The following is a 12,213-nucleotide window of genomic DNA, read 5'->3' on the forward strand; positions in this document are numbered from 1 at the left end:
TGCTCATTTTCTCACTTTCAAAATGCGGCAGAATCGAGCTGCTTCTTGTGTCAGTGTGAAACTCAGAAGAAAAGAGCAGCTCGGCAGGCGGTCGTGAGTAATTTCAGTTGTTGGTCATGTTTACATGAAGTCATTCAGTAGTTTACAGCACTGTTGTATTATCAGAGCTCAGATGAATCTCGTCTCTCCCATAATGACGGAAATCTTGTTTTTGCCATACTCGTCAGTTAAATTACCTGGTTCAACAGCTTGAGTTCTCTACAGGATTTTATTAAGTTTTATTAAGTTGATTTTATTAAGTTGCTTTTATTAGTCATGAACAAACTGTTATGGCCCAAAAGAACTAATAGATCATTGTACTGGCGTACTTTCCCCAAGTACACTGGCTGCAAAATGCAAGTAAGTTGACAAAATAAGAACCTTACACGGACTCAGCTTATTGTGGCACAGTGGGAAATCACTGTGTATCCTTAAATGAAAACCAGTGGAGGATTTAGATGTCTCTGTGGACAAAGTGACCAAATAAGGGCTGCCTATAATGTGCAAGCTAAAGGAACAGTCCTCTCCAGTGTTTGTTGTATATGCCTGCAAAGCTGTGGTAAGAAGAAACACTAAGGCTTTTAATTTGAAAGAGTTACGGGAAGTGTTAAGTTGTGTCCTGAGCCCAAATAAATGGAAGGCCAATAGAAAATCTGTGTAAAGTTTGGCGGAGGGGGTTTATGGTCTGGGCTTGTTTTTCAGGAGTTTTGCTCTGCCCTTTAGTTCCAGTTAAAGGAACTGTTAATACTTCAGCTACCAAGAAACTTTGTACAACTTCATGCTCGCAACTTTGTGCAGCTCAGGTGGTAGAGCGGGTCACCTACTAACTGGAAGGTTGGTGGTTCAATCCCAGTCTGCATGTCAAATATCCTTAGGCAAGATACTAACCCCAGGTTGCTCTCCGATGCAGCCATCGGAGTGTGAATGTGTGAATGGTAGTTAGATAGCACTAAAAAAATTAGAAAAGTGAATGGGTGTGGTGAATGAACAAGTTGTATAAAGCGCTTTGAGTACTCGGAGTAGAAAAGTGCTATATAAGAACCAGTCCATTTACCATTTATTATCAATCAGATCAGAGAATGCGAACCAGGCCATCTCAGTGAACATCAGCATCTGATCTCACAAATGCACTTCTAAAAGACTGGTCATTCTTAAACTTTCTGGAAAGCCTTCCCAGAAGAGTTGGAGCTGTCATAGCTGCAAATGGTTGGCCGACATTAAGAATGGGATTTTAGTCAAGTATATTCTCAAGGTGTTAAACATGTTTGAAATAACCAACTTTAAAAAATTCTAAAGTTTAGTTTCCAAAATATTCTACCATATATATATATAAGCTTTAAAATCAACATTACAAGCCTTATAGCTAAACCTTAATGTCCTTCATCTCTTCAGTGCTGATTTTTATTGTTTCTCTTTTCACAGGAACACGAGCTGTTGGGCCGGATCTCCGAGTTGCAGGAGGAGGTGACGAGGAGGAAGAACCACATCGCTCAGCTGGACCATCAAATCCACACACTCAACGAGAACATCAGCACCCTGACTAAAGAGCTGGAGCTGAAGGGCAAGGAGGTGCTCAAGATCCGCAGTGAAGCCAATCAGCAGATCCGGTATGACTCAGTGTTCATTGTGTAGCACTGAAGTGAAAACCTGCGGTCAAACTTTACTTCACAGGGAGGAAAAACCCGTTTTCTCAACACGTTCACAGCAAATTGGTTTCGTCTACCGCTCCAGAGTCTAACTAAACATTGTTTTCTTTTTGTCAACATTAAGTTACTGTTTGCTGCATTTACAGTGGGGCAAAAAAGTATTTAGTCAGCCACCGATTGTGCAAGTTCCCCCACTTAAAATGATGACAGAGGTCAGTAATTTGCACCAGAGGTACACTTCAACTGTGAGAGACAGAATGTGAAAAAAAAATCCATGAATTCACATGGTAGGATTTGTAAAGAATTTATTCGTAAATCAGGGTGGAAAATAAGTATTTGGTCAATAACAAAAATACAACTCAATACTTTGTAACATAACCTTTGTTGGCAATAACAGAGGTCAAACGTTTACTATAGGTCTTTACCAGGTTTGCACACACAGTAGCTGGTATTTTGGCCCATTCCTCCATGCAGATCTTCTCAAGAGCAGTGATGTTTTGGGGCTGTCGCCGAGCAACACGGACTTTCAACTCCCGCCACAGATTTTCTATGGGGTTGAGGTCTGGAGACTGGCTAGGCCACTCCAGGACTTTCAAATGCTTCTTACGCAGCCACTCCTTTGTTGCCCGGGCGGTGTGTTTTGGATCATTGTCATGTTGGAAGACCCAGCCTCGTTTCATCTTCAAAGTTCTCACTGATGGAAGGAGGTTTTGGCTCAAAATCTCACGATACTTGGCCCCATTCATTCTGTCCTTAACACGGATCAGTCGTCCTGTCCCCTTGGCAGAAAAACAGCCCCATAGCATGATGTTTCCACCCCCATGCTTCACAGTAGGCATGGTGTTCTTGGGATGCAACTCAGTATTCTTCTTCCTCCAAACACGACGAGTTGAGTTTATACCAAAAAGTTCTACTTTGGTTTCATCTGACCACATGACATTCTCCCAATCCTCTGCTGTATCATCCATGTGCTCTCTGGCAAACTTCAGACGGGCCTGGACATGCACTGGCTTCAGCAGCGGAACACGTCTGGCACTGCGGGATTTGATTCCCTGCCGTTGTAGTGTGTTACTGATGGTGACCTTTGTTACTTTGGTCCCAGCTCTCTGCAGGTCATTCACCAGGTCCCCCCGTGTGGTTCTGGGATCTTTGCTCACCGTTCTCATGATCATTTTGACCCCACGGGATGAGATCTTGCGTGGAGCCCCAGATCGAGGGAGATTATCAGTGGTCTTGTATGTCTTCCATTTTCTGATGATTGCTCCCACAGTTGATTTTTTCACACCAAGCTGCTTGCCTATTGTAGATTCACTCTTCCCAGTCTGGTGCAGGTCTACAATTCTTTTCCTGGTGTCCTTCGAAAGCTCTTTGGTCTTGGCCATGGCGGAGTTTGGAGTCTGACTGGTTGAGGCTGTGGACAGGTGTCTTTTATACAGATGATGAGGTCAAACAGGTGCCATTCATACAGGTAACGAGTGGGGGACAGAAAAGCTTCTTACAGAAGACGTTACAGGTCTGTGAGAGCCAGGGATTTTCCTTGTTTGAGGTGACCAAATACTTATTTTCCACCCTGATTTACGAATAAATTCTTTACAAATCCTACCATGTGAATTCATGGATTTTTTTTCACATTCTGTCTCTCACAGTTGAAGTGTACCTCTGGTGCAAATTACTGACCTCTGTCATCATTTTAAGTGGGGGAACTTGCACAATCGGTGGCTGACTAAATACTTTTTTGTCCCACTGTACATTAGACTGCTTAATCCTCTAACTTTGTGACTGATCTCCTCTGAATATTCCTCTTTTTTCTTTTGTATCATGTTTCTGTGTGGCTGAAGAATGAATCGTTAAACTTGCACTTTGAACAGTTCTCACACACATGCACGTCAAAATATCTCAAAAACACAGAAAAGAAAAAAACAAAACTGCATCTTCACAGTGAAGCTTATCCTTTACTGTAACCTAGCAACCAAACTGCTGAATATTTTTCCTCGGGAATTCAGAGCGATGGTTGTTTGAGTGCCTTATTTTTCTTTTTTTTTTGTGTCCGTTTTTGGCAGTAAGCAGTTACAGTGCATGGTTCAGATTCCATTTAGAATCTTCTGTTGAATCAATTTTGAGTTTGACTTTTAAAAATGAGGAATTTAGGTTTTGGTTGAAGCACAATCTGCAGAGCTGAGTGTGAAAGCAAAGCTGGCATGTGTTCACAATATTCATAATCAGTCTTAGAAGCTTGACATTTATGTTATGTGGGTTGGCATTTATTCATATTGTGGTTTTCTAATCTTTCTTAGTACTCAAACCACTTCAGGCGCATTCATTAATACACCCACATATAACATACCTCAGACACACAGACCTAGAGACTAGTCGAGTGTTTGCTGGATGTTGTAATGTGAAATCAATCACAAAGACAGTTCTGCTTCAAAAACATCCTTGCAGTTGATTTGGTCATTAGCTGTCTGCTGTGGTTACTGGTGGTTAGCATGGATGCCAACTACTAGCAGAAAGTTAGATTTACCTTCGAAGAAAAAGTTAGATCTTACCACCGCAACTGACATGTGACAGTTGCCGTTAAACCCCGAAGAAGAAGAAGCAGTGTCCAGTATCGCAGCTGTGTCCAAATTCTGGAAGCGCATCCTCCTGTGCCCACATTTGTAGGCCAATTATGTTACAGCGACACGACGAAGACTGTCCAAATTCGAAGACTCCGACAAATGCGGCCAACAAATGTGCCCTTCGTTTCCCCAGATTTGAAGGATGGGTCGGTTCAGGCCCCAACCTATCCCAGAATTCATAGCGTGGCCCTGCTCAGTTTCCAACAGTGGCGGCAAGCGTTTATTTTCTGGGTCACAAAATAAACATTTAACATATTTTCGGGCGAGAATGTAGCTGTGTAAACTTGAAATATCTGCTCAGTTTATCAAGACACCACATATTTTCAAAAGCACTCCGACTTTTTGGAGACGTCTGTTACCCACCAGCTTGATAGCGAGCCGGGGTTCAAGGCTCACTAGAGCCCGTGAGAACACCGGACTCCCTGCAAATCATTTTCAAACTCACCGCCGTCTTTCGCTACTCAGGTTAAACATGATATATAAGTCACTTAGATAACTTAAAAATGTTACTGTTTGGCTTTTTTTTGTATTTTATTTGTTCCTGAGTAAATCGGTTTGGCTGAGATTAAAGTTATAGTTTTTACACAGCTGAATAAACGTCAAGCAGACAATTGATTATCAGAAGTGTGAGATGCTCGAGAATATACTCCAGTGTCCTGTTATATTTTAGATAGCAAGGAGCAGACGGCTGAGTTTATTAAACTCCACCGAAACAATCTTTCATTTAATTTAAATTTATGTGTCATTTTGTCTTTATTTTTTAGTTAACACATACCTTAAACACTTAAAACTGTAAGCTAATGATAGTTATATAAGAGCAGATGCATGCTGGTGCAATAACCTGTACGTTTTAAATCCAATGGATGCATGATCTGATTAGTCGACTAATCGCAAAAATAATCGGTGACTAGTCGACTATCAAAATAATCGTTTGTGGCAGCCCTGCTCTCTAGGCATGTGTGGCTGGATCCTGACCTAACATGTTTGGTTTTGCTCTGTGACAGAAAGTTAGAGCACACAGGAAACCCTGCAAGTGCAGGGAGAACATGCTGGACAGAGAAATGCCCAGGGTAGACCTGAACCGCCATCCTGCCTGTTAATGTTTTCTGTTATGATGTGTTTGCACATTCTGCACATTTTGTAATGCATACATCTTTTGGTTAAATCTGCTTTATTTGAGGGCAATACCAGTTTTTGTGTTTTTGAAGTTTGGGAAAAGCCAAGCTAGATGTTGCTTTCTTCATGCTAATCTGAACTAACTGCAATTTTCAACTTCATAAGTAAGAAATAGAATATCCTAATATTCATATTAAAGAAGTAAATAAGCATATTTCCTAAAATGCTGATCTAGACTTTTAGCTCAGAGCAGTAAACAGCAACATTAAACAGTTTGTTTCTTGGGGAAAAAACTACAGACGTCACATCTTATTTCTTTAATCCATGCAAAAAAAAACATCTGAGATGATGCTGAACGTGGCATTTAAAGCAAAAAAAAAAGAAAAGCTGCCTTCCCGAAAATGTCACACTATTCCTTTAAAAACATTAGCACCACACTGTCAGTGACATTTCAGGATAGCTTTGGCGTGTACTCGCTGTCGCCTAGAACACACAAAAACGCCCGCAGTGGGCCTGTCATCGGCACATGTGTCTGAATTTGAATTCTCTTATTATATTTGGATGACGATAGTTTCTGCAATCCCTCTCTGTCCGAGCCTGAGTGATGAAAATACACCAAAAGATAAAAGGGAGTAAAGAAAAGCCCAAAAGAAGCAAATCCGTCTCTTTAGTCTGCCTCTGTCTCTCGACCAGTGTCAGGAGCCCATTGATTAGAAGACATGAAGATTATTTTGGGTAATGCAAAATGTGGGCTATAATCGTGTTGTCCCTGCGGCATGGCATGGATTTTTAAAGTGCTATATGAGTAATGTGGTCCGGCTACTCATTAGCATCCATCACACTGTATTTTTAAATGTGCCCGTGGTGCATTATTATTACCTGTTAATTTGTGTGCCGCTTGCCTTTATATATGCACGTCATCGCTCTCTGCTGTCAGACCCATGCGCAGCACATTTCTTCTCCTGTTACGTAACGCCCCGTCTGAATCCTGGTCACGGGGATAAAAATAGACTGATAAATAAATAAAGAGGAAGCAGAGAGCGGGAGATAAGACGTGCGCCCCTCAGGGAGAGTTGGCCCAGTCAGAATGAGAGGCACACGGGCATCCATGTTTCTCCCTCCATCATCCTCCTCGCTTTCATCAACTCATTTTGTTTTGTTTTTTTTATTCCCCTCATTTCATTATCGTCTTTTATCATCCTGCCCCTTGTCCAGGTCTTCAAATATTGCTGTGCACATGTTTTGCAGTATTTTTATTAAATATTCATACATGTCAGTTTCATTATGATTTTAAATTAATTATGTGTTTGTCATGAAATTGTGTTCTAGGAATTCATTCCGTGCATCCGTCTCTGGATTTTCTTATCTCATTAACATTTCCGTGACGCAATCCATTATGTTTTGCCCGTCCTGGGAGAAAAATACAAAGCGAGAGAGAGAGTCTGCAGGCCCTGATTAAGTCTTAAAGTGCAACCTCACATATTAAAGAGTAAAAATAAATCTATTACCTCTGAGTTACAGCAAACAGCACTTTATCCCAGAGCTTAAATTGTGATCAAGCAAAGTGAAACATGATGTGATGTGACACATGGGATATACTTAATATTTTTGTTAATTAAAAGTGAACAGTGCGATATAATGCAATTGTTTTTTTGGTCATTATCATGATTCTTTTAATTGGCAACAGCTCTGAGGTGCTGTAGGGGCGCACCAATCTGATATTTGGGTTGGGTTTGAGTCAAAAAGCTGAATCACGTTAGATGGAGCTAAAATATTGCAAGTAATTCTGTGTTTTTCATCACCGTTGGTGAGACTAAGCATCTATAATACCATTTAAAAAGTATCTGCGCTCTACCCTTCTCGGCACGCTTTCATGCTTCAGATTATCAAAGAAAATGTCTGTTTGTTCGGATTATCTTTGTCTAATATTAAGACTTGTTTGATGATCTGAGACATGTAAGTGTGACAAATATGCCAAAAAAAACCTACAAAAACAGGAAGAGACAGTTACTTCAGTTGCTCAGTGTGCTGTCTCCCTGTAGACCAGAAACCAGAACTGTGTATGAGTTTAACACCTGCCACCCAGTCAGCATTGGCAGAGTCCTCCTATTCCTCCTATTTAGGTGATGGTTATTTGATGTCTATGGTGATGGTGGGCCAGTGGTTAGCACTCTCGAGCCACAGCATGAATCAGATCAGACCAACATGATTGGCTCGTATGATTCAAAGGTCGACTGTTGATTCACTGTTTGCTGTTTCTACTACTGGCGAGTTTTTTATACACCAGAAAATACTCTCTATTAAAATCCAATCCAAGGAACACAACTGATAATGGGAATTAAGTTAAGGTAAAATAATTTCAGAAGTTGCCAGAAAGTCCTGCAAAGCTGAAGCGGCTCCAGCTGCTCCTTAATGGCATCAGCAAGATTGTCCTTCATTTCTGATTGTCTGTAGCTTCAGGAGAATCCCGGCTGATGGGTTTTATATTTTAAATAGTACAAATGCAGATTTGGCTCCGTTCACATCGCCCGGTGCAAATTTGTGTCAGTTTGTCTCATTGCATAGACTCAAGGCAGTGTGAAAACGTCATCTCACATTCGGTGTGATGGCAGTATTTTAGTGAGTTGGACACTGCATGCAAAAAAATCTTAAATGCTATTTCAAATTGTCGGCTGACTCTTCTTCTCGTTCCTCAGGGCTCATGAGCAGGAGCTGACAAAGAGACACGAGCGGGAGCTAGCCGAGCTGAGCGCCGTCCACAGCAGGGAGACGCAGAACATGCTTTCAGATTTCAACAAAGCCCAGGAACTGCTCAAAGACAAGATCTCCGCCCTTCAGATACTGTATGTACACATTTTAAAAACTATATGCCTTTAAACAGCTGTACAGCTGCAGACGAGTCACATTTAACAAATTCTGAGTGCAGGTCAGCCTATTCATTGTAGATGATGTCATTCTGCGTTACCAGGGTCACGTGCGAGCATTAAAGTATACCCCACTATATCCTAATAAACAGACTGGGTGTCTCTGGGGGAAATAACAGTAGAGGCAACAGTCAGATCTCTTCTACAGATTTAACTTTGTTTTTTAGACAAATGCTCTTTTTTTCACATTTGGGGAGTCTTTTAAAAAAATGTGTTTCCTGTTTGTTCATGCAGTGCAGTCACTACTTCATAATGAGACACTTAAAGCATAGACTTCCTTTATTCCTTTTTGGCCAGGTGGAATGGAGTATAAAGTGCAAGACAACGAGTTATTTTCTTCCCAGCCAATCACATTGTGCGTGTCATAAATTTTAAATCACTGCGCTGAGCACAACAGTGCGTAACGAAACTGCCTAACCGTAAGCGGCGGCACCATGAGAGATTTACTGCAAGCTTCAAGCAATGGGTGCACCTGCAATATTTACCTGTGCTGCAGTCATCTGGAACTAATGTATTCAGTCTCCAAAACACAAACAGATCGCAAAAAGAAATGATAATCCATGAATCAAAGGCTGGCAAAATAGAAACACAAACGCAAGCGCAGTATAGCGCTCCAGATTACACGTGTAGAAGCTGTAATGTGCCTTTATCCACACTCTCACACTCTCACATCTGTATATGGAATCAATTTAATTAAGGAACAACGCCCAGACCTGTCTTGGAAGTATAAGACAGCTGATTCAAAATTAATGAAACTGTCATATAACAATGGATCTGTGCTGCCTGCACCGTCAGCACGTCTTCTTCACACAGACAGTAAATGTAAAGTCTGCTCTCTTCATCTAAACATCACTGTACATGAGCTGTTCAGTCCAAAAATAGAAACCTTCTATATATCTCCAGTGTCACCAATATCCTATCTGGAGTAGTAAGTAAGTCCAACTACACAAACAAACTTTTACAAAAAAATCATGCCATGTCAACTCCATCAAATGTACTATTTCAAACATCCAAAAAATCACTTCCGAACTGTAAATCCCAAATATATTGAATCCTTTACATATACTCAGCATGGCCTGTGTGTTGCTAGTGCCCCTGATATTGTAAAGAAGGGTCATACTGATGTAGATAAAGCCTTAAAGGGCCACGTCACAGAAAACAGAATGAAAACATGCAGAGTGCTAAATTATATTAAATTCCATCAATTTAGTAGGGATGAAAGATTATTGTACAAAAAAGAAATAAATAGTTTTTTTTTTAATCATGAACTTTCTGTTTGAAAGTTAACTCTTAACAGCTTACCTACTGACCAATGTTCTTCAGTGTAACTGTCATGAAAATAGACTTAAGACCAACTCTTTTTCTTATATGTTTGTCTTCTAAGAGAAACCTGTTGTACAGACCTACAATGCCAATCTAACACACATGAACACTGAAAAGTGCCTCACTTGTTACCTTAAAGCTTGCAAAATAAAAATGCCACTGTTAGCTAAGTAGTTAGCATTGGCAGTGGTGACTTATTCTACTGTTAAAGGCTCTTTGATAGCCCCTCACTTTCTGCTACTTTGATATGATGGTGATATTTGAGGGCGAGAAATGGATGTTTCCCACTATATTTTATGAACATAAAGAGTACATCATCTGGGTCTTGAAGTGCCACCCATGTGGACCTACATATGCACTTAGCCAGTCCAATCAATGTGAAATCTATTCATGAAAAGCTCCAGGCCGTGTCTCAGATCCTGGTCTTCCATGCTAACATTGGCTGTTTTAATTCACCAGCTGAACTTTGACACGATATCATCCACGGAAAATCAGATCTAGACCTGTTCACCTTGACTCAATCAAGTGGTGTTTTGACTCTCCTTTTTCAGTGGTTTTGGAGTCAAAAGTAACCATATTTGCACCTTTAAATGTTAACGAGGCTGGTATATATTTAGGTATTCTGCTTAAATTGAGCACTCAAGACACAGCTATAGTGCTAAGTAAGAGACAAGCTAAGTAGACCATATTATTTCTCAGACACTATTAATTGTATGGAAAATGTTCCAAAAGGCTCCAACACCACAAACAGTCAAAAGGTTAAGATCAGTGAGCTTAATAAGTACCCCCCCACCCCCATGGGACTTTTAACACACGAGTCTATGGGAATTAACTCCGCTGGAGGAAGTCCTTTAAACCTGACATGAGCAAATTAACCCAAAAGCAATTTTAGTCTAATAAAATTTAGTTTAATTTAGTTTAATAAAATACAACTTGTAATCATTTCTAATCTATAAATTATATTGTATGGTGAGTGTCAAGGATTATCATCACACTGCTGCAGCTTTTCTGTTCTCCAATGTGAAACTAAAGAACTTCAGAGGGTGATTCACCACCATATTTAACCCTGACAAACTGCAACTTTATCCAGTTGAAGTCTCATAACATGAAGCATTCAGCTGAACTCTCTATACACTGAATAAAGTTGAGAATTCAAGCATGGTGATAAAACAAAAAGAGAAATATAAATTATTGCCTCCTTTAAAGCATACATCTCTCTGAGTCCTTAAGTATGCTGTAAATTAGAAGTTACTCAGTCGAAGAACTCTGAGCACAGATCAGAGCTGATGTATAGATGTGGATCAAAGACATTTAGACCACCAAGAATTGATGAAAGGGGTTAAAGGATCTCATTAGTGGTAGGAAATGTGTGCGTGTGGGTTTTTTTTATTACTGCAGATGAAGAGGGAGAGTTGTATTACTGATGACATGCAGTGAAGATACTGTAGGCAAGAAAGGTCAAGTGAGATGTTGGGTAAAATGTAAGTAATGAATGTGTGTATAGGAGGAAAATAAAAAAGGAGGCTGAGGGGATGTGAGGAAGATAGATAATAGAGACTGAGATGTGGCATAAAAGCTAAAAGAGAAAACTGGAGAAGATGTTTAGAAGAGTGGGTGTAGAAATAAGGTGAATTTTAAGGTAATCTTCCTGTTGGTGGGCGATCTGTGATGTCAAAGCATGAAGGAAAGAGATGAAACCGAATCTGTGAAGAAAAAAGCAACACTGATAAAAAACAGAGGGAGATGAAAAATGAAAATTCATACAGAGACATGCTGTGTGTGTGTGTGTGTGTGTGTGTGTGTGTGTGTGTCCAGAGACCATCGGGAAACATGTAGCGAGCTAGCTCTACCCTTTAGAGTTGACCTCCTTTTACTCAGATTCTGCTGAGAGCACAGCGCCACCTGCTGGGTCACAGATGAACAGTGTGAATTCACCCGAATCACCCTGAACGGGCAGTTCTTGCATCCACCCTTCAATATTATCTTACATAACACACTGCACCCTTTTCCTTTAATCAACAGTATCTTACCGCATGTGAAGCGTTACAGCAGCTGTCTGACATTTACTTATCGCTTTTGTTACAGCGCAAGTCTGAATGCATGATGTCACATTGACAGATAGGCACATATAAGATTGTGACAGTGTGCGTGTCTGTTGTGTATCTTTTTTAAATCAGTAAAAGAAATGATTGCTTTGACCTGCACAGCAACAACATGAAGAAAAAATAAGGTTGGCATTTCAGGCTCTTTCACAGACCCCCTTTGTGCCTTCAGAATTGCCTCAGTGCTTCATGGCATAGATCCAGCAGGATGCTGAAAACAGTCCTGAGAGATCTGAGTCCATATTGACATGATGGGATTGTACAGTTGCTGCTGATTTGTCTGCTGAAGAAATCAGGGGAAAAAAACCGTTCGAGATGATTTGTGACATGGTGTGTTATCCTGTTGGAAGCAGGCATCAGAAGATGGGTACACTATGGTTATAGTGGGATGACCAAATATTCCCGTTAAGCTGTGAAATTTAAACGATGTTCACTTGGTATTCAT

The 12,213-nt window shown here is 40.5% G+C and overlaps 1 protein-coding gene across 5 annotated transcripts in view; it reads left to right on the top strand.

The window, feature by feature from the left end:
- The window catches only part of fam184ab (family with sequence similarity 184 member Ab), a 225,611-nt gene that overhangs the window by 187,677 nt on the left and 25,721 nt on the right, over window positions 1-12,213 (top strand). For all 5 annotated transcript variants that reach the window (XR_014869412.1, XM_085133283.1, XM_085133286.1 and 2 more), the window contains exons 17-18: window positions 1,462-1,646; window positions 8,116-8,262. Coding sequence is in view for 4 of the 5 variants with exons in the window: in XM_085133283.1 (XP_084989409.1) it covers window positions 1,462-1,646; window positions 8,116-8,262 (332 nt within the window). In the remaining variant the exon portion in view is untranslated. The remainder of the gene's footprint in view (window positions 1-1,461; window positions 1,647-8,115; window positions 8,263-12,213) is intronic.

This window comes from Neolamprologus multifasciatus, chromosome 15 (genome assembly GCF_963576455.1).
Source record: "Neolamprologus multifasciatus chromosome 15, fNeoMul1.2, whole genome shotgun sequence".
NCBI classification, from domain to species: domain Eukaryota; kingdom Metazoa; phylum Chordata; class Actinopteri; order Cichliformes; family Cichlidae; genus Neolamprologus; species Neolamprologus multifasciatus.